This window comes from Rutidosis leptorrhynchoides, chromosome 2 (genome assembly GCF_046630445.1).
Source record: "Rutidosis leptorrhynchoides isolate AG116_Rl617_1_P2 chromosome 2, CSIRO_AGI_Rlap_v1, whole genome shotgun sequence".
In the NCBI taxonomy this organism is placed as follows: Eukaryota; Viridiplantae; Streptophyta; class Magnoliopsida; order Asterales; family Asteraceae; genus Rutidosis; species Rutidosis leptorrhynchoides.
The window spans coordinates 709862052-709884955 of record NC_092334.1 but is presented as its reverse complement, the minus strand read 5'-3'; the positions used below and the strand labels follow the sequence as shown (position 1 = coordinate 709884955).

At 32.8% G+C, this 22904-nt stretch overlaps 1 protein-coding gene across 1 annotated transcript; it reads left to right on the top strand.

Annotated features, from left to right (window-relative positions):
* The first annotated feature begins 11937 nt into the window (after window positions 1–11937).
* LOC139894189 (IAA-amino acid hydrolase ILR1-like 4) lies at window positions 11938–16064 on the top strand. Its single transcript, XM_071877396.1, has 5 exons — window positions 11938–12375; window positions 12876–13001; window positions 14388–14702; window positions 14925–15053; window positions 15505–16064. The coding sequence occupies exons 1-5, from the start codon at window positions 12034–12036 to the stop codon at window positions 15892–15894; spliced, it is 1302 nt and encodes a 433-aa protein (XP_071733497.1). The 5' UTR covers window positions 11938–12033; the 3' UTR covers window positions 15895–16064.
* The last annotated feature ends 6840 nt before the right edge of the window (window positions 16065–22904 follow it).

Below are 22904 nucleotides of genomic sequence, written 5' to 3'. Positions count from 1 at the left end.
GATGGTGATAAGATTATGAAACAGAAACATTATATAAGTAGAAATAACATCCTAATAATTTCAGAAAAAGAAATAGCAGAACAATGGTTCAGTGTGTTTATGACATACAAGAGGTCCTGGGTTCGAACCTGGGTTTTGACGTTTTATTTTTAAAAAGAAGAAGACGTAGAAGCAGAAAGAACAAGGGATATATATATATATATATATATATATATATATATATATATATATATATATATATATATATATATATATATATATATATATATATATATATATATATATATATATATATATATATATATATATATATATTTAAGTGATATTATTTCAGAGATACTGAAATGGATGAGTGGATAATTGTGTTGTGGGTTTAGTAAGAGGTTGAGGGTTCGAGTCCAAGGAAGGGCATTTTTTTTAAAAGCCATTTTAAACACCTTAAGGTTCGTGAATCCGAGGCCAACCCTGCATTGTTCAGTTGTTCAATATAGTCATATGTATTTTTACTACAAAATACATTAGGTGAGTTTCATTTGCCCTTTTTACTCTTTACGTTTTGGGCTGATAATACATGCAAATGCTTTATTAACTGTTTTACAATATTTATATGCGTGAGTTTCATTTGCCTTTTTACCCTTTATATTTTTGGGCTGAGAATACATGCAAATGTTTTATTAACTGTTTTACAATAATTATATGCGTGAGTTTCATTTACCTTTTTACCCTTTATATTTTTGGGCTGAGAATATATGCGCAATTTTTATAAATATTTTTACGAAATAGACACAAGTAATCAAAACTACATTATATGGTTGAATGATCGAAATCGAATATGCCCCTTTTTATTAAGTCTGGTAATCTAAGAATTAGGGAACAGACACCCTAATTGACGCGAACTCTAAAGATAGATGTATCGGGCCCAACAAGCCCCATCCAAAGTACCGGATGCTTTAGTACTTCAAAATTTATATCATGTCCGAAGGAGGATCCCGGAATGATGGGGATATTCTTATATGCATATTGTGAATGTCGGTTACCAGGTGTTCACCATATGAATGATATTTTTGTCTCTATGCATGGGACGTTTATTTATGAGAAATGAAAATCTTGTGGTCTATTAAAATGATGGAAACGATTATTTATGTTAAACTAATGAACTCACCAACCTTTTGGTTGACACTTTAAAGCATGTTTATTCTCAGGTGTTAAAGAAATCTTCCGCTGTGTATTTGCTCATTTTAAAGATATTACTTGGAGTCTTTCATAGCATATTTCGAAGAACGTTGCATTCGAGTCATTGAGTTCATCAAAGATTATTATTAAATCAATTTATAGTTGGATAGTGGATATTATGAAATGGTATGCATGCCTGTCAATTTTCGATGTAAAGAAAGATTGTCTTTTAAAAACGAATGCAATGTTTGTAAAATGTATCATATAGAGGTCAGATACCTCGCAATGTAATCAACTATTGTGAATCGTTTATAATGTATATGAACGGGTCCTTTCATGATGCATAAACCTTGTATTGGAAAGCGTCTTAGGACTTAACTTGGCTAATGATTAGGGTTTTGGGAAGGTTAACCCAAATATTAGGGTTAGGGTTGCAAATGGGTCAAAATTGCACCATGGGTCAAGATAACCCTAGAACGGAGTTTAGTGGGTTAACCAACTTGAGTTTGAGATTGATATTATGTATTATGTAATAGGTGCGTTACATTGAAGTTGAAAGCTCGGTTATCTCTCACCAAGGCATTGAGGTGAGTGGAATAATTATATGCGTAGGTATATAATGTATCTATTTGTTGTAGCGTGAAATGTGAAGTGTCGAGGTGCTAAGACACCACGTTTCACGTGATGAGTGAAGCATCGAGGTGTTAAGATACCACTCGGGGTGAAGCATCGAGGTGTTAAGATGCCACCTAGGAGTGTAGTGTCGAGGTGTTAAGACACCACTCCGTAAAATAATGAGTGAAGCATCGAGGTGTTAAGATGCCACTCGGGGTGAAGTGCCGAGGTGTTAAGGTGCCACCCTAGGGGTTAGTGGTACGAGGTGTTAAGTACCCTAACGGATGTTGTGAACACCGATGGCGTTTTCGCGAACGCCGTTCCCTTGTACGATTGGTTAACCATGATCGTTTGTGTTGTAAGCATTTTATATTATTCGAGTTATATTTATATGCGATTGCTATGCTAGCTCGTGGTATGGGAAGTTACTAGCTTGGTATTTGAGACGTTAAGCTAATTGTGTTTCCGAGCATGATTGCGGTATATGTGTAAGTGTATGCAAGTAGGTATAATTATATATGTATTCGTATAATTATTGCATTCACTAAGCTTTGCTTACCCTCTCGTTGTTTACCTTTTTATAGGTTCGGTTGTGGACAAGGGTAAGGGCATCATCTTGGATTAGAGATCCCGTCGTTGCTAGAGAATACTTTTGGGCTATTTAGCTTTTGGAGTATTGACCGAGACTTGGGTAGTTTAATCCCAAACACCATGCTCGTAGTGTAGTTTGGTACTTAAACTTTTTGGTGGTCGAAACAAAGGATTTGTATTAAACGCGTAACTCGGGTCGATGTGGGCCCCGCTTTGTAAAACTCATTTTTATGTTTGAATTGTGTTAGTTTTACATATTTGAATATGTTGTTAAAAGCGTTTTGTCTAATTATGTCGGGAAGTAGCCAATCTTTTTAGCATTTCAAGATTTTTTGGACAGACCAGAATGGCGCGCCGCGCCATATGCTGTTCCAGCAAAAAAAAAAAATATTTGCTATTTTCACGCGGGTTGTTCGTGGTTTGGTTTGGGTTGTTACAATATTACTATTCCACCTAACTACACAATGAATTATTGTTGTATAAATATGTAATCGAATGTAATCACTGATTGTACCATTCTTATATATATATGAAATATATATTCCTCTCTCCATTACTACTCTTCAATATTTAAGTATTGTATAAACTTAGACAAAAGGTAGTAATAAACTACTAAATTACAACATGTTATCAGCACGAAGAGCTCCGTATAATTAAGATGATTCTTCCAGTTGCCCAACCACCATTTCCACCTCTCAAGATTCCCGCCGGCCACCATCCTCCACCGCTGAAATTGCCGGACGATCTTCAGAAGATCTTGAAACCTCTGATGTGTCTTCTGATCAAGAATTTATCAGCTTGGGTTCTTCCACCACTGAGTTATACTCATCAAGGTATTCCAAAATGTTGTTGATGTTATTTAATTTACATTACTTTCACTTAATTAATTAACAAGAAAACCAAGACATTTTACGAACCAAAGAATCAAATATCATAAGAATTATTTCATGGTAGACAAAAAATATTTTCATTAAGGTGTTACGAAGTATATATCAATATCAATACTATAATGAACATGAAGAAAAATAATTTTTGTAAAATAAAAGGGAAATCCGTACAAAAATAATAAATAGTTTTAGTAAACAAAAATTGAATACATATTAATATCATGTGAATTAACAAGGAATCCGTACATCAAAACTATCCTCTTGTTTTCTTTATGAATATTAATTGATATCTATCTGCTTGCTTAAAACGGAGAAAAACTTTGAATGTGAGTTATAAGTGGTGTTTGAATGAGTATGTCCTGGTGTTGTTTTCTACAGACAATTTTCTTATGCTTTGTAGACTTGTACTCCATGCTCTGTTGCTTGTACCTCTCGCTAGGTCTTCTTTGTAGCTTTAAAAGTCTTATACTTTTTACTTCTTCACTTGTATATCTTCACACGGTCCAAACTTGAATTAAAAATACCCGTACAATATTATAGTAGTAGAACGAACTTACTTAGAACTTAAAACTTAGAAATTAAATTACAAGAGAATATTTGAATATGATACGGAGTAAAATATGTGTGTGTGTGTGTGTGTGTGTGTGTGTGTATCGAACTAGCTCTCCTCTACTGTGTATTTAAACAGCCTACTGACTTTCTGTACACTTTCTTAATCAACTTGCTTTTTCTTTTCCCCACTTAATTTACTCCGTAATTGCTTGATCAACTAGACCCACAACTCCATGATTTTTTTTTCCATTTACCTTCCTTTACCATTTCTTTTGATTACTTTTTTATATTATATATATATATATATATATATATATATATATATATATATATATATATATATATATATATATATATATAAATTGAAACGTAGCAGCTACAATAATAATAATAATAATAATAATAATAATTATTATTATTATTATTATTATTATTATTATTATTATTATTGAAAATCAGAAATTGCATGCTTTGGCTTCTTGTACTTCATGATGTGTTGGCTTGTACCTTTTTTTTTTTTTTTTTTTTGAGTAGTCTTTTAAATTGTGAAATGTTTATCATGATTCAGAGTGCTCAATAAATATGAAATTAAGAAATCGTATAGTTGTGGTGGTTCGTATCGTTTGTGAACAAAATAATGAAATTTGTTTATGAAAACGAGTTTGGTTAATGAATAATATGAAATATAATGGAGAGGCATCAAAAATTATGTAACCAGTATTATATAATAGTGAAGGAAAAGAAACTGATAAAAATCATATGGGAGAGAAAGAGAAGTCAGTAGTATACAATTTAAACTCATTATAGTTAAATCAAAAAATTAATAGGCGTGAAAAACGATTTTCTAAAAGCTATTTTAACTTTTACTCTTCCACTATGCATGATTTGAAATAATGAGTATGTTGTAAGTCTTTCCAACAATTAAACAAATAAAGGATATTCAACATAGCTTCTGCATTATTCTTCTACATTATTTTTTTTGGTAATACAATATTATTTTCTATTATATCACTCTAGTATTTATCGAATATCTCAACATCTTATTTAGTCATACAAAGAATTCACAAAATAAAACGAAACGAGAGTGACTTTTTTAAAAAACCTTGATTAAGTAAACCCTGAGCTACCTTCAGACTTGAATAACCTGAATTTTCTAAGACGCCTAGTTTGTTATGCGTCACCCCTAAATAAATAATTTAGACCATAACACATATATAATTATTAGGTGTTATCTTTTATGTATTGCGAATTGTAACTTATTTCCAGGTAATATAATTTGATTATATCTTGTTGAAATATTTACTCATTATTTGGTTATCTTATTTGAAGTTTTAGTATGAATCTTGCTTATATACAATTAAATGGTAAAGACATGTGTATTGAAGATAGTGGTACCACACACACTATACTCAAATCTAAGAAATATTTCATTAATTTGAAATCAGCTGAAAGAATTATAAATACTATATCAGGTCCTGCAAACTTGATAAAAGGAATGAGAAAGACAAAATTCATGTTACCAAATGGTAAGAATTTTCTAATAAATAATGCCTTGTTTTCTTTCAAAATCAAAGAGAAATTGATTAAGTTTCTCTGATATATATCATAATGGATATGATTATCAGTCAGTGATAACAGAAAATGAGAAATATCTAAGTATCACCGACAAGAATCATGGAAAAGCGCATATAATGAAAAGCGCAGCGCATATGATGAAAAACGCAGCGCATATGATTAAAAGCGCATATGATTAAAAACGCGTATGATGAAAAGCGCAACGCATATGATTAAAAGCGCGTATGATTAAAAGCGCGTATGATGAAAAGCTCATATGATGAAAAGTGCAGCGCATATGATGAAAAGCGCAACGCATATGATTAAAAGCGCGTATGATGAAAAGCTCATATGATGAAAAGTACAGCGCTTATGATTAAAAGCGCATATGATGAAAAGGATATATAATGAAAAGCACATATGGTGATTAATGAAAGGCACATATGATGATTAATTAAAAGCACATATGATGATTAACGAAAAGTATATTGTGAAAAGGAATCACGAATGTTTCTTGAAAGAATTCAAGGTGAGATATGTGAATAAATTCATCCACCATGTGGACCATTTAGACACTTCATGTTCTGATAGACGCATTTGGTAGATGGTCTCATGTTTGTCTATTATCAAGCCGTAAAATGGCATTTGCATAGTTTCTTGCACAAATTATTAAATCAAGAGCACATTTTTCTGATTACACCATTAAAAGAGTGCAAATTGATAATGCTGACGAGTTAACATCTCAAGCATTTAATGATTATTATATTTCTATAGGGATTGTTGTTGAACATCCTATTGCTCATGTACATACAAAATTGGGTTAGCTGAATCAATAATTAAATGCTTGTAGCTAATAACTAGACCATTGAAAATGAATACCGAACTCTCAATATTTATATGGGGACATGCAAATTTACATGTTGCGACATTAATTCATATTAGACGAAGTGCAAGTCATACATATTGTGACGATCGCTCCAAATCCATATGGACGAACACGTCATTCATCGATTTCATTGCGAGGTATTTGACCTCTATATGATACCTTTTGTAAACATTGCATTCTTTTGAAAAGGCACGCCATAAATGAATATTTAAATAAAAGGTTTTCGACATCTGATGATTTCTACATATAGACAATCACTGTAAATAATAGTTTACAATAATACTTCCGTTGACAATGCAGTCAAAATAAGATACATGGTGATGATTTGGTGAATGCAACGTTTCCTTGAAAAATATGTCATGTAAGACTCCATGCGCATAGCTTGTCTAACACATAAGCAAACAGCGGAAGACTTCTAGGAAACCTGAGAATAAACATGCTAACAAGTGTCAACACAAAGGTTGGTGAGTTCATAGTTTTATAGTTTCATATAATCTGTATATAAAGGTGGATCACAAGATTTCAGTTGTTTCATCCAGAAACGTTTATCAAAATATTCTACGAAATTGAGCACCCTGGTAACTAAACTTAACGTATATATAATTAGTACCCTTTGTATAATCATCTTAATAATACACGCAAACTAACGTGTACGCTTCTCAAATAGCATACGTCCTTTAAAAGGCTAGTGCTCTAGCTCGGACGGGGATATCAAGCCCTATGGATCCATATACCTCTATTCGCGCCCATCGGTTCTTATAACCGACAGTTACTAGTTACCAAAGCTAAGGGATTTTCGGTTCAAACTCGGTGTAGAATTTAGTATGTACTTGTATTCATTGCGTTTAAAATAAAGTCCATGTATTCTCAGCCCAAAAATATAGATTGCAAAAGCAATTAAAAAGGGAGCATATGAAACTCACTTTAGCAGATTACCAAATAACCGTAGATCTCAACCTAGAGAACATATGTTGGTCAATAAATGTCTATCAAGCTAAGTCAGGTCATAGTGTATCACAATCCTAATGCTCGAGATTGACATACAAAAGTTATCCAGTGTTGTTTCAAAAAGTCAATTTTGACAATAGTTCAACAAACGAGACGTACCTTATATAAGGATTCATTTACTCGGCTGGTAATATTTAAAAATCCATTTTATCAATCTTGTAAACAAGTTGTTTAAATCTTAATTGCAGATTCAAAAGCAATTTCAATTATCGTCAATCATAATTCAGTTGATCATATCTTTTAATCCGTTCATCGAAACTATTCGATATCTAAATGAAAAGTCATTGATTTTTCGCCAGCTTTTCAAAAATATGCATATCATATACTTTTTACCAGTAATATATGTATTTAATCGTGATTCATTATAAACTGTTTAGCGATGAAATTTAGCATACAAGCATGTATAAATATATATACTCGATAATATATAAAAGATAAAATATGAGTGCTTACGTATCAATATTGAGATTCAATATTGTAGGAAAGTACGTAGACGCAACAGAGATGATAAACACTAGTTTGACTCACGAGCAAAACCCTCGAACAATACCCATAACCTCCTTAGTAATAACCCATATTTTCCTTAGCTCTATCCCGCTTGAAAACCCATTTTGAAAGTGACACGCTCATGACCTCGTCGTAGTATTTCATGTATAATACTAATTAATAATAATACTACTAATAATATTAAGATTAATAATAATATTAATCTTAATAATAATAATAATAATAATAATAATAATAATAATAATAATAATAATAATAATAATAATAATAATAATAATAATAAATATATATATACGGAGGAATATAGATAGAAGAAGAAAGTGTGCACAAACTGAAAGAATTCGATCAAATTTATAGATGTGGCCTGCAATCTCAGCTCATGCGATCGCATGAGAAGTGTATGGGGAACTCATGCGATCGCATGAGGTCCCTGTCCAGCTCAAAAGTTGTTTGTCACATTGTTTGTCGACATAATTATTAATAATATATATAATATATATAATTTAAATAATTAATTATATATTATATTAAATTCACGTGCATAGTTGACTTGTAATTTTTGTTCCGATAAGTCGTACGTCATCACTTGACTTATGTCCCGGTTCCGGTTTCTCGAACGCATTTTCGTACGCTTAGAAAACTAATACTCTTCGTTTCGCGAATCGTACCTTTGTCAAAATATAGTCTTAAATTATCCATAAACTATACCACTCAAAATGTATCTTAAACTTTCGAGTGTTTTGGTCATTTACTTCTATAAATCATCATCTCGTAGTATATACATATACATATATACATTTTTCATTTTGAAATAGTGTTTTACTGTAGCAAAGAGTGATTTTCGAAAACACTGTAGCTTTTCGGGTACTGTAGTAATTCGAAAATACTGTAGCAAATTAGTGTTTTACTGGTTCATTTTAAACGTTTTAGTTAACTTATCTAAATATCAATCGAATCAAAAATCGAATGTTACTATCGTTTACTAAATAACTTGAAATCATATATATTCAAATAGATATATAAACCAATAAGTTTAATGTACGGTATCATGCAATTAAAACTTTGTTACGTTTTCAAGTTATAGTATATATATGTATCTATTTACATATAATGGTTCGCGAATCGTTGAGAACAACCGAAGGGTACTTGAATAGTTCAAAAATTTTGAGATTCAGTTTTACAGACTTTGCTTATCGTGTCGGAAACGTTAAATCATTTAAAGATAAAGTTAAAATTTGGTCAAAAATTTCCGGGTTGTCACACATATTCTCCCCGACAACTTGATTTTGGCCGAGAGCCAAAATTATTCCACCATTAGAACTTTTGGTTGTGGAGTGTATGCTCTGGTTGCACCACCACAACGCACTAAATGAGCCCTCAAAGGAGGATGGGGATATATATATATTGTATATGAAACATCTTCAGTTTAGTTATAAGATATATTGAACCCATGACGAGTGATGTTTTTACAGCACGTTTTGCTGATTGTCTTTTTAATGAAAAATTTGTCCCTAGATTAGGGGAAGAAATGAAAAATAAATAAAATGATGTTTCATGGTATGAACATCAATTAAGGTATCTTGATCCTCGCACAAAAGAATGCGAAACAAAAGTTCAAAAAATAATGCGTATGCAAGAACTCGCAAATCAATTACTTGATTCATTTAAAGATACAAAAAGAGTGACTAAATCATATATAATAGCAGAAAATGCTCCAGCTCGAATTGAAATTCCAAATGCTGGCAGTAATGTCACTCATGAGTCTTTGCCACGTCTGAAACGTGGAAGACCAATTGGTTCTAAAGATGAAAATCCTCGAAAAGAAAAATCAGCTGATAATGAGGTAACAGAAAATGTTCAAGAAGAACCACAAATCAATATTCCTTCTGCAGAGGATATTGATAAATGTAAATACATAAATTGCGATAAATTATGCAATATTATGGAACCGAAATGAAATGAAAAATCTTGATGAGATATTTTCATATAATGTTACAATGTCATCATGAATAAAGATGATGATCTGAGATCAAAATCTGTCATTGAATATCAAAATAGACATGATTGAGCTCAATGGAAAGGAGCAATACGAGCTGAATTAGAATCGCTCAATAAAAGAAAAGTTTTTGAATCAATCGTTATCACTTTTAAAGATATGAAACGTATGGGATACAAATGAATTTTTATCCGAAAAATAAATGTGCAAATGAAGTTACAAGGCAAAACTAGACTTGTAACTCCAGATTTTCCACAAAGACCATAAATGAATTATGAGGAAAACTTATCCTCCTGTAATGGATACAATTACTTATTAGATACCTAATCAACCTGGTAGTTACTTAAATGCATCTCATGGATGTTACTACTTATCTGTATGGATCACTTGATAGTGATATACATGAATATACCTGAAGGGTTTAAGGTATCATAAGCATCTAATGCAAAACCCAAGGGAATGTATTCCATTAAATCACACTGATTTTTATATGAGTTTATACAATCGGGACGTATGTTGTATAACCAATTAAATGACTACTTGATAAGAAAATGGTATATATATAAACTTATTTGCACGTGTGTTTTATAAAAACAATGTTCAGATATGTGATCGTAGTTGTTTATATCATTTATCTTAAATAAATAAATCTATGAAGCCATTCAACTTCTAAAGAAAGATTTTGAAATGAAAAAAATCAAGTATTACGTTGATTTACATATTGAGCATATGAATAATGACTTACTTATACATCAAACAACTTATACCGAAAAGATTTTTAAAACATTTTAATATGGACAAGACAAAAACCATTAAGTACTCCTATGGTTGTTAGATCTCAATATTGATACTGATCCATTTCATCTTCTAGAAGATCATGAAGATCTTCTTGGTTCAGAAGTTCCATATTTTAGTGCAATTGGGGCTCTTATGTATCTTACAAATTATACAAGACCTGACATTTCTTTTGCATTTAATTTGTTGACAAAGTTCAGTTCAGCCCCTACCAAAAGGCATTAGAATGAGATCAAACACATATTTTGATACCTTCGGAGAACTACTGATTTATAATTATTTTATTCTAACAACTCGAAACAAGATTTGTTTGGTTATACAGATGCAGATTATTTATCTGATCCACATAAAGCTAAATCTCAAACTGGATATGTATTCCTAAATGGAGGCACCTCAATATCATGACGTTCTCAAAAACAAACACTTGTTGCAACATCATCAAATCATGCCGAAGTGATTGCATTACATGAAGCCACTCGAGAATATTTTTGGTTAAGATCAATGACACAACTCATTACTGATTCTTGTGGACTAGAACGCGATAAAAGTCCAACAACTATCTATGAAGATAATGCAGCTTGCATAACACAGATGAAAGAAGGGTATATCAAAAGTGACCGAACAAAACACATACCTCCTAGATTCTTCTCATACACTCAAAATCTCATCAAGGACAACCAGATTGAAATGAGATATGTTTAATCTAGCAAAAACTCTGCCGATCTTTTAACCAAAGCACTTCCAACTGCTGTTTTCAGAACACACGTTCATAATATTGGCATGAGGCAAGTTCAAAAGATGTGACGAGTCAGCGATGTCTACTTGAGGGGGGAGTCAACTCTATGCTGCACTCTTTTTCCCTTGGCTAAAGTTTTTATCCCACTGGGTTTTTCTTTAGCAAGGTTTTTAACGAGGCAGTAACATATAGTTGATTTTTTTTAATGAAACAAAAATGTCGTCCAAGAGGGAGTGTTATAAATCATAGACTTTTGATAAAGTAAACTGTGGTGGCCGACACTTTTTGGTGGATCAACAAATTAAGTGGATCAAATTCACGAATATTACTATTTCACATAACTGCACAGTGAATTATTATTGTATAAATATATAATCGAATGTAATTACTGATTGTACAATTCTTCCATTACTACACTTTAATATTTAAGTATTGTATAAACTTAGACAAAAGGTAGTTAACTACTAAGTTACAACATCAACCTAAATTTTGGGAAGAAAATATTTTGACTTTAAATTAGAGTCCAAAAAACATCGACACAAACTACGTACATACAATCAAGTACGAAGTATACGAATGAATTAAATATACTGCCGTTTTCCTTCTTCAATTATCCCTTTGTTTCACACACACACACACACACACACACACTTTTTACCTATATTCCGATCCTCTCAAAACTCATTTTGTGATTAGTTTAATACTGTAATTACTACCCAAACCACAAAAAAAGATGAAACTTTCCAAATGGGTATCAAAAATTCTGATCATTTCACTGTTAAAACCTCATATTTCAACTGGGGTTTCTGTTTCTGAGTATCCAAAGCAATTTCTTGATTTTGCCAAAAATAATGAAACTTCTAATTGGATGGTGGGGATTAGAAGAAAGATACATGAGCACCCTGAATTGGCTTTTCAAGAGTTTGAAACAAGTAAACTTATTAAACAAGAATTAGATAAATTAGGGATTTCTTATGAATACCCAATTGCAGTTACAGGTGTTGTTGGATTCATTGGATCTGGTGAACCTCCTTTTGTTGCTCTAAGGGCTGATATGGATGCCCTTTCTTTGCAGGTTTTTAATATTTTTTCAGATATTTATATTTATATTTATATTATATTATTCAGTGTTGAATGAATTTGAAAGATAGTTTAAAGGTGATGAGCTATTGAGGGATTTATTTCACTTTTTGTTGTTTTAGTATTGATCGTTGACCTTTTCAGTTAGATTTTTGACCACTGACTTATCAAAAATTGGAAAATTACTTATTTAATCTAGGGATTAAAATAAGCCTGAACTCGATTTGTAGCTCGAAATGATTTTTTTAATGATTGCAGACCTTGATTCGCTTCATTATATCTGTCAGTTCTGTTTTTTTGACACATCATATGGGACTATGTAACAACAAAGGCTGGAAATTTTGAAAAGATTTACAAGAATTTGAGCCTTCAAATCATTGTTTTTTGAGCTTGTATTAGTACTTGAATTCGATAAAGTCTGTCTAAGTCAACTCTAACAGAGTTCGAGTGAATTTGAAATAGCATACAAATTGTATTAAAATGGTTTGTGATTAGGAAATGGTGGAATGGGAGCATAAGAGTAAAGTTTCTGGAAAGATGCATGCATGTGGTCATGATGGTCATGTCACCATGCTTCTTGGAGCAGCCAAGATTCTAAAGACCCACAGCCATCTTTTGAAGGTACATTTGTTTCTTTTTTAGTGCCTACTTGTAAGAATATTGGCTCTTTATATAGGTTTAATTTAGTAAGAATCTAGGTTATACTTGAATCGTCTGCTTGAACGAGCCTAACCCACAAAGTTGTGTTTGGTTGTGAACTTGTGTGTTAAAAGTTGAAATGAATTTATTAGAGTTTGAAGTCGCTATGATCACTCTTGAGTGTTAAGTATTATATTTGGATCTTATGATTATTTCGTTATATACAAGTTTAGAGAAGCGGGTTAAGAGTTGTTCTATGATACTCCCTTCGTCCCAGATTAATCTTTCAGTATTCCTTTTTGGGTTGTCCAAAATTAATTGTCCACTTCCATAAATATATAAGAATAATGAGGTTACGTCTTATGCCCTTACTTTATGCCATATAAGACAATATATGTAGATGAAAAGTAAGGGGTAAAATTGTAAAGGTGACAAAAAGTACATTGTGATAATCACATTTCTTCAACTACATGTTTTTTCTCCGAGGAGAATTAATCTGGAACGGATGGACTACTAGGTTTAAGATCTTACTTATCGGAAAATCTCAAATTTGGTTATGACTTATCTAGTTATGATAATTACTTTCGTAATGCACATCTAAACATCCCTTACATTTGAAGTTTAATTTTTGTTTAGGAAAATGGCACAAAAAAGGTATCTAACTTGATAAAATATCTAATTTCGGGTACTCAGTTTTCTTTTCCATTAATTTTACTTTTTAAGTCTTTTTATGACCTAAAAGGGGAAGTTTTTATATATATATTTTTTAATCTATTCTAGGCATTTAAGTTTTCTTTTCCCGAATGTTAAAAAAAACGATATTTTCTTGTGCCATGATACCTTAAATGTACAAAAAACTCCCTTTTTTGGTGGTAAAAGACATAAAATAACAGTCCTGCACTTGTTCAATATGCATTTTTTTTTATTTGGTGTTGTGATGCTTAAAAAAAATTGGTGGCAAGAGAAACCTTAGATTCCTTAATTAGGAAATAGTTGTGTACCCGAATGAGAAACTTGGTATATTTAGGTACCTTTTTGCACGATTTACCCTGCTGTATTTGACCATTTAGACACATTTGAGATACAACAAAACACCCTATATAGGGTTGAAATTGCCATCCTAATAATAGTGAGCTTAGTAATAACACTGCAGACAGTTTTCATAATCCCATAGCGCCGTTGACTTGTAAAGTCAAAGAAAGGCCCTTTATGGCACAAATAGCTACTTAACACTCGAGTACTATTAAATTTTCACAAACAATGCTCACTTCTTGGGTTTATTGTGCCTAAATTGATACAAGTCACTTAGGAATTGTGTTTGTTCTAATTCTTGCATATTAAGGCGTATCCATTTATTGTTGTTATTAGGGAACGGTAGTTTTAGTTTTTCAACCTGCAGAGGAAGGAGGTGGTGGAGGGAAGCTGGTTGTAGATAGCGGATATCTCAAAAACGTGAAAGCTATTTTCGGTTTACATGTTTCTCCTGAGGGTACTCTTGGTCAAGTATTCTCTCGATCTGGTAATATTTTAGCCGGAAGTGGTCGTTTTCAAGCGGTTATAACCGGAAAAGGAGGTCATGCCGCCATTCCTCAGCATTCAGTAGATCCGATATTAGCCGCCTCAAATGTTGTTGTCAGTTTACAACATCTTGTATCAAGAGAAGCCGATCCTCTTGATTCTCAGGTAACTTCTTTTATGGATGAAAATTCTTAGTTAAATCATATATTACAGATTGATTATTTAAAATTTTTAATATGACCAAAAGGTGTTTGTTGTTCAACTCAAGTAGATGTGTTTTTTGTTTTGACCCGTCACTATAACTACGCATTTTGCAACCTCTACGTATGAGAATTTGTATAATGTACTGAAATAATTTATTTTTTTTTATTATTTTTTTTTTTTCAGGTTGTTACAGTTTCCATGTTCCACGGAGGTGGTGCATTTAATGTCATACCTGATTCAGTCACGATTGGTGGAACTTTTCGTGCTTTTTCTAAAGATACTTTCATGCAACTCAAGCAACGAATAGAGGAGGTACGTTGCATACAGATAACACACATAACCAAAATATTCTTTTTTACGATTTGATCTGTGTTTCATTACATCAGCGACCACGTCATCAAAGGTGGTTCAACATGATTTGCAATAATTAGATGTTTAATACATACAATAAGCTTTTGGATTACGCCAACGACAACCCTTAGGGCTGTCGTTAAGACGCATAAAATGCTTTGTACAACTAGGTAACCGCCGCCATAAAGTTAATAATCACCTGTCATGTACAAGTGTTTTAAGCGTGTTAACGACAGCCCTTAGGGTTGTCGTTAGCAAAATCCTAAACTTCTTTTAATGTTGGAAACATAAAATAGGATTTCTGGCACAGTTCGATACATTTTAATTTCTTAAATAATCAGAATTTTCCAAACAGTAAACTGTATACAGTTTATGATTATATCTGTTTTTTTTTTTATGTTCACAAAAACAGGTGATTGTTGGTCAAGCAACTGTGCATAGGTGTAATGCAACCGTGGAGTTTGGTGAAAAGAACAGACCGTTTTATCCTGCCACCATAAATCACGAGAGCTTGCACATGTTCTTCCAAAACGTTGCAGGAGACGTTGTTGGTGTTGATAACGTCAAAGAAATGCCGCCGTTAATGGCAGCGGAAGATTTTTCCTTCTACCAAGAGGTTATACCTGGTTATTTCTATTTTATTGGAATGAACAATGGAATAAATGAAAAAATCGATTCACTGCATTCCCCGTTTTTCCAACTTAATGAAGATGTTCTTCCGTATGGTGCTGCATTGCAAGCATCTTTGGCTGCTACGTACCTTAGTCAAAGTCAACATCCAGCGCACCGTGATGAATTGTGAAGCGTTTATATTAGGAAGTGTCATGGTTATTTCATATGGTCTGATTCGCAGACAAGTTATATTGTTCCTGCTAACATGAGAGACTATATTTCACCCTTATAAACAATTGATGCAATAATTGACCACGTGTCCATCTAGTTGATGTAATTAACAATACTTTTCGTTCATATTTAGACAGATTAAAAAAGAAATTTAACATATTTGTCCTAATAGAACATTAGAATTTAGAATATTATTTCTAATCGAAAAAATTACGTCGTTGGTACCTGTGGTTTATTTACATTTTCATCATAACACCTAAACTATATTTTTTGCGTAGTTGGTACCTCAGCTTTGCTTAACTATCGTAGTTGGCACCCCAACCTAACTGCCGTCAAAGTTTAATGGTTAACCCCTCACATTATACAATCATAAAATCACAAGGACTATTGTTGTAATGCAACAAAATTTTAGGGACTATCATTTACGGTACACATATATGTTTCTTGATAATATTGCTTGATGACAGATGCTCCTCCAGACTCCAGTTCCAGAAAATAGAAGCGTCCAACAGGGAGACGCAGGGGCATGTGCAGGTGCGACTTTCGTGCTTGAATCAAAAGCTGAGACCTTTTTCTAATTTTAAATTTCAGTTTACTGTGAAATTGTCATAATTACTCATGGCACGATTCTTTTTATATATATTGCAACGATCAAGGTCCGTATAAGTTGATTTTAGTTCATTTTATGTGTAGGGCCATCGGAAAATGCTCCCTCAAGAGATTATTCGTTAGAAACATCGAAGTTTTCAATGGTTATGAGTGCCTTCACTTCAATACAGTATTATTTAATTGCTGCCATATTTGAAAATGGAATTGTCCCTTTGATACAAGTCCATTTATTTAACTCACTATATGTGTCTTAATTTAAAAATTCACGATTTAATTCCCTATAGGTAGTTACAGAATGTTGTAACAGAAAGAATTATACTACTCTGTTTACGTATTATGTCTTCATATTTTTACACGTTGGTCCTGTTTTTAGTTCCGCCGATATAAACGAAAAATAATTATAGTTATATTTCCTTAGTCTTCTGCCATTATAATTTATAGATGTCAAATTATGCCTTCGTAGCGTGATAATTCGTATGTTTGGGTCCCATTAAATAAATAGTAATCTGTTAATGAATTCTCATTCAAATATTGTGAGGATAGCCCCTAAACTTATACGTAGTATTGTATTACACTAGTAGTCCTTGTGCTTTTATGATGGGATTAACCATTAAACTTTGACGACAGTTATGTTGGGGTGCCAACCACGATAGTTAAACAAAATTGAGGTACCAACTACGCAAAAAAAATAGTTTAGGTGTTATGATGTAAATGTGAATAAACCACAAGTACCAACGGCGTAATTTTTTTTTTCTAATCCTTCTACTATAAACACCGTTATTATTTATTGTACGCAGTATAAAATAACGAAGTATCAACCAATCTTATTTTCTACTTATTCGGTCATTAGATATCTGTTTTTCACACATATAAAGATCATCTGATCAACGAATTTAGATTAGAATTAAATAATATCACATCTAAAGGAAATTAGTGCTTATTTTGATTTGTTTTTTTCTTTTTACTTTTCTTTCAACTTTGAACTAGTGGAAGACCTGCGAATTCGCGGGGCTATGTGAGTGTTTATAAAGAAATAATGTTTATGATTATTGTATTTAATGTAAGTAGTTATGTTAGTTGCTCCGTATCCAATGTATGTACCTAAAATTTAAAAATCAACCATATATGTCTGTAAAAAACTTTAAAAGTTGAACATAATATAAAATACTTAAACAGTTATAATGTGTGGTTGCACAATCAGACCACGTTTATTGAGTATTGTAGTATGAGTATTGCGTGTAAGTAGTGATAATGTGTGGTTGCACAATCAGACCACGTTTATTGAGTATTGTAGCATGAGTATTGTTCCAATAGTGATAATTTCCTTTGACATGTTAGTTAAATACCCGCGAATTCGCCGGATTTTTTGAGGGATTAATCTGTGTTGACTTGTCAGAATCATTATATGTTGAATAGTAGAGCATTTCAGCATTTACAGTTGGACTTGTCCAAATTTAACACTTGAACACATGAAACACCGGATGACGATGCAATAAATACAGGATCACTAGAGCATCCAACGCCTACATTGTTAGTTGATAAAGATAAATATTAAAATGTGTAGCTGAGATATGAACAATACATATCAGTGATTGCTTTTAACATAGTGTTTTTTTTATTAAATTGTCTATAATACTTGCACTAACGATACTCCTATATCCTGGCATGTGGCGTTAGAAACAATGAGTTATGACAGAGAGATATCAACATAAAATTCAATAACAATACTCAATTTAGGGAGTAATGATTATGTTTTTTATTTGTTCAAGTACCATGTCATTGCTGAATTGCAAGCTTGTTGAGAACTTTACCCATTACACTGACTCATTAATTCTGACCCATTACCAATGCCTTTTAAAAAAAAATTAAAACTTTATAACACACTGACCCATTAAATCTGACCCATTACCAATGCCTTTAAAAAAACAAAAAAAAAAAAAAAAAAAAAAAAACTTTATAACAACTTTACCCATTACACTGACCCGTTTATTCTGACCCATTACCAATGCCTTAAAAAGAAACTTTATAACAACTTTACCAATTACACTGACCCATTAATTCTACTCATTACCAATGCCTTTAAAAAAAAGAAACAAAAAATAATAATAATTAATAACAACTTTACCCATTACATAAGAGTTCACATTATGAGCATATAGGATTTAGTCATCCCATAAGCTTGCCACATCTTCTTCTGCCCTTTCAATTTGATAGAAATGTGTTAGTTGACTGCAGCATCTTGAGCGCGACTTAAAGACCATTTGGATGCGAGTTATTAAAAACTCACTCTTACTCTTTACGGAACAATAAAATGCTACTTGACTTGTGTGGTTTTTCCCGTTTAATACTTTGACCTATTAACCAACTCGTAGTTTGGGGATGTCACCATGCATCTCTTGATAAGAATCAAGGAACAGTAAACGTAAACTCTTGAAATGAAACTATGAACAACTAAAACTTGAAGCTTGCAAACTCCAAACACTAATTAGTGAAGTTAGCCTTTCATTTGATAAGCAACTCTTGTTTAATTTTAACCTCAGAAGTCCAAAGCACTCATTCCTTTTCAATCCTTATGCTTCTCAAGAGAATTATGTATACATAGACCGTAGCTGATCAAATGACATCCGCCACTATATATCCTACAATACAAATAACCTAGGATTATAAAATATGATCTTCACACTATCCAAATCAACGTATCATTAAAGATACAGTAACAATGCATTCAATATCAAGTAAAAGAAAAAATTATAGCCTTAACACATCCATCCAATCCATTCAATACAATAATAATAATAACGATTTAATTAAAAAGGTTTTTAAAATTACCTAAAAGTATATCTATTCCATTATAATCTCAATACTTCAATAAGAGGATACTGAATTAATAAATTTGCATATATTATACATAAATGATATCAATAAAGGGATTGTAACTACCTCACAATCCACAAACAGTAGTGGTAAATTGAAGTCATCAATTATAACCTGAATCATAACCGTAACGAATTATTTGTCGAAATTTCTAACCGTTGATTGTCGGGGAGAAGTATACTGTTAGGGCATATTAGAGCTCAAATGTAGCGTTCATCAAAGAATTGAGAGATGATGATGATTAACCACTGTCTATTAACAAATTTTTAAAGAAGGTGACCAAGACTAAAAAAGAATGAGGCAGTTGGAGAAAGAATACAGAGGAATAAACTTTTGAGTTATCATGTCATCCTTCCCCATTTTTCTTATGCAATCATTTTTCTTTTGAAACCATTTACTGTGCCCTGCATGACTGAAACCCATCGGTTTGTCAAGCATAATTTCAAGAAGAATCGAATTGCACCAGGCACATGTATCAAGTAAAACTGAAAGGGAAATAATATAGCATATAGATAGATGAATTAAAGACGACGTTAGTACGTTACCTGAAGGGGCTGGTAATTACACCAACTCGACTAATCAAATATGATCTAACACATGGCGTGTTAGCTCCTCTAAACTATAAAAACATTCTACTTGTTACAATAATAAGGTTGTTTTCCAAATGTTGAATAATCAATAATGTCTTAAAAAGAACAAAAAAATATTCAGTAAAGGCTCCATAACACAGCAACACACCATAATTAATAATTAATAATCAATACTATAGTGGTATTTATCGCCCAATATAACACCAGTAACAGTATAATTAATGAATCTAACCCAAAAACAGTTTCTGCACCTCTGATAAGAATATCTTATGAACATGAAAGGCTCCATAACACAGCAACACCCAACATAAACATTTCAATCAAGTAGAACCAATAGAATAGTAACCAATAACCATGGACTGACTCAGACACATAAGCACAAGAGTACAAAGATTGGAGTAGCCTCTGATATGGGTAGAAGCTCAAATTGAAAATATGGCAGTCTAGGTTATGAAAATGGATCATCAACTGTACTTTAAATATGAAGGGCCCTCTTCTATGATAAAACCAAAGAACAATTTTACCGTAAACATACCTATCATACCTTAAAAAAAGGACCAAAATCTTCAAAAGGAACAAAAGTGAACATTTATCCAACCTTATCACTCATTTGAATAAGAGAGTAGTACCACCATTACCATGCACTCTCACCAAAATCTCCAAACCTATGTGACTGTTATCATAAAATTGACACATTTGACTCAAGTTTAACCTGTGAAGACTAACAGCGTTGACTTTTAAAAAGACCAAATTGTCTAGACAATTAAATTATGATAAAACAATTAAAAAACCTACTCAATCTCCCCTTATAACTCCAAAACCCAAATAATGTCCCAATATGTACATCCGTCAATTCCAGGTTTCATAACTGCATACCACCAAGCAAGTTTGACCATAAAAAGTCTAAATTATAAAACACCCAAACCACCCACCCAACCCAAGTGAATTTTCATTTGCAAAGTACAAAAATTATCTTTTTCTTCTCTCTAACCTTTTCAATCTTCATTCTCTGATTCCAGCCACAAAATACCCTCATTCTCTGATTCGCGGGGCTTTCTGAGGGAATAATCACAATTGTATTTGAAGATCTTCATCAGACAGCTAGCTTTTTTAGATGGCACCAAACACATCATTCTACCTGCTAAGTCAGACCCTCTTTTCTTACGTTCATCCCCTCCTTCAATTTCATTATTCTTTTATATGTATGTTCATCCCCACCTAGAGCTTAAATACAACTACACAAGAAGGGGATACAATGAGCCAAACATACAAATAAGTATATACACATACAGATACATACATATACATGAATACATCCCATCAAGGGCTAAAATAATTAAAAACTTCATACAAAGACATGGAGTTTACTTCGAGAGTCTAACGATCCAAGGGCAATCAGTATTGTGTTCAGAAGTAAAATGATTGTAACACCCCGTTTTTCTAAACATGACGCTCGGGGCGTCATTTGAAGTCCAAGAATGATTATTTAATAGTTTGGATGTAATGCATTGACCACGATTGACTTTGGGATGTTTTAAAAGTGAAATTGGAGTACATCAGGTAAACTGTCGAGTTTGAGTGCAGTTTGTCGCGTTCTGGTGCGTCGCGTTCCGTGACAAACATGCTTGAAACGAGACAACTTCTGATGGTGATTTATGTCCACTTTGTCGCGTTTGAGTGTTGTGTGTCGCGTATTGGTGTCGCGAAACGCGACAAGGTGTCGCGAAACGCGACAAATGTCGCTGTAATGACATTATTAACCCATTTTAATGGAATCTTTTGAGGGTGTTTTGGTAAATTCACTTATGGCCGGTTCTAGAGCCATAAGACTGATTCAAGGCTCATATTATCCCCATTTTCACTCACCAACACTCTCATCTTCAAACCCTAGAGAGAGAGGAGAGATTTAGAGAGAGAGAGCTCCATTTGGAGAAGAAGAAGTGTGTTTCGGGTCAAACCTCAAGTATTAAAGTTGTTCTACTCGTCAACGGCATCATTTTGGCGGTTTTGGTAAGTTCTAACTCCAAGTTTCATTGTTTGATTTGAGATTCAATGTTAGAGTTTCGAGCTTGTTAGTTGTAAAACCCGTTTAGATGATTAAGTGGGTTTATGGAAACGTGTTATTGTTGATACTTGGCGGGTTTTGGGTTGGTTGATGATTTAGCCATGATTAGGGCTTTAAATTGAGTATGATCACTATGATTAGTGATTTTATTGTTGAAAGAACCCAAATCGGTGTTGTTGGAAACTTGACTTTTGTTTTGGGTCAAAATTAGGGTTAAGGTGTCATATTGGGCAAGATTGGTATTTAACACCTATGCTTTGGTTTAGTTGGTGTATTAGGACCATTCTCACTTGTGTTAGTGATTATTGGTTAGTTTGGGCGCAGTTTGAGCTTGGAAGTGCAATTGGGTCAAAATTGCACTAGTTGTCAATTTGGGTTGATTTGTAAATCCACCCTAATTGTGTTGTTTGTTATGTGATTAATGGAATAGGTACTTTCCATTGGCGTGTTGCAGATTATTCGGTTGCATTCATCAAGGCAACAAGGTGAGTGTTAATATCCTATGTGCATATGTATGTGTAGGATGGGTGCGGGTCGGGTGAAGTGGTTCTCGGTTATAGAGCTCACTTCACATATAGGTGGATTGATGGACTTGTGTATAGGTCCAATTGGCACGGTTGTGCATTTTGGTTGACCACCTTTGGCGAGGTGCACACTTTGTGTGTACATTATCACATGGGCTTGCGAGTGGAATAATTATATACGTATGTATATGAGTTATTTATTTGTGGGGTATGGGTTAAAGTTCGATGTTGATGATACCATACCCTAAGGTATATTGTGGCGTTGATGAGGGCTTAAAGTTCGATGTTGACGATACCTCATGTATGG

Excerpts from the sequence above, each read along its gene's own strand:
- LOC139894189 (XM_071877396.1), top strand. The coding sequence starts at position 12,034 with ATGAAACTTTCCAAATGGGTATCAAAAATTCTGATCATTTCACTGTTA. Across the intron at positions 14,703-14,924 it reads CCGATCCTCTTGATTCTCAG|GTTGTTACAGTTTCCATGTT; the intron begins GTAACTTCTTTT and ends TTTTTTTTTCAG. Across the intron at positions 15,054-15,504 it reads TCAAGCAACGAATAGAGGAG|GTGATTGTTGGTCAAGCAAC; the intron begins GTACGTTGCATA and ends TCACAAAAACAG.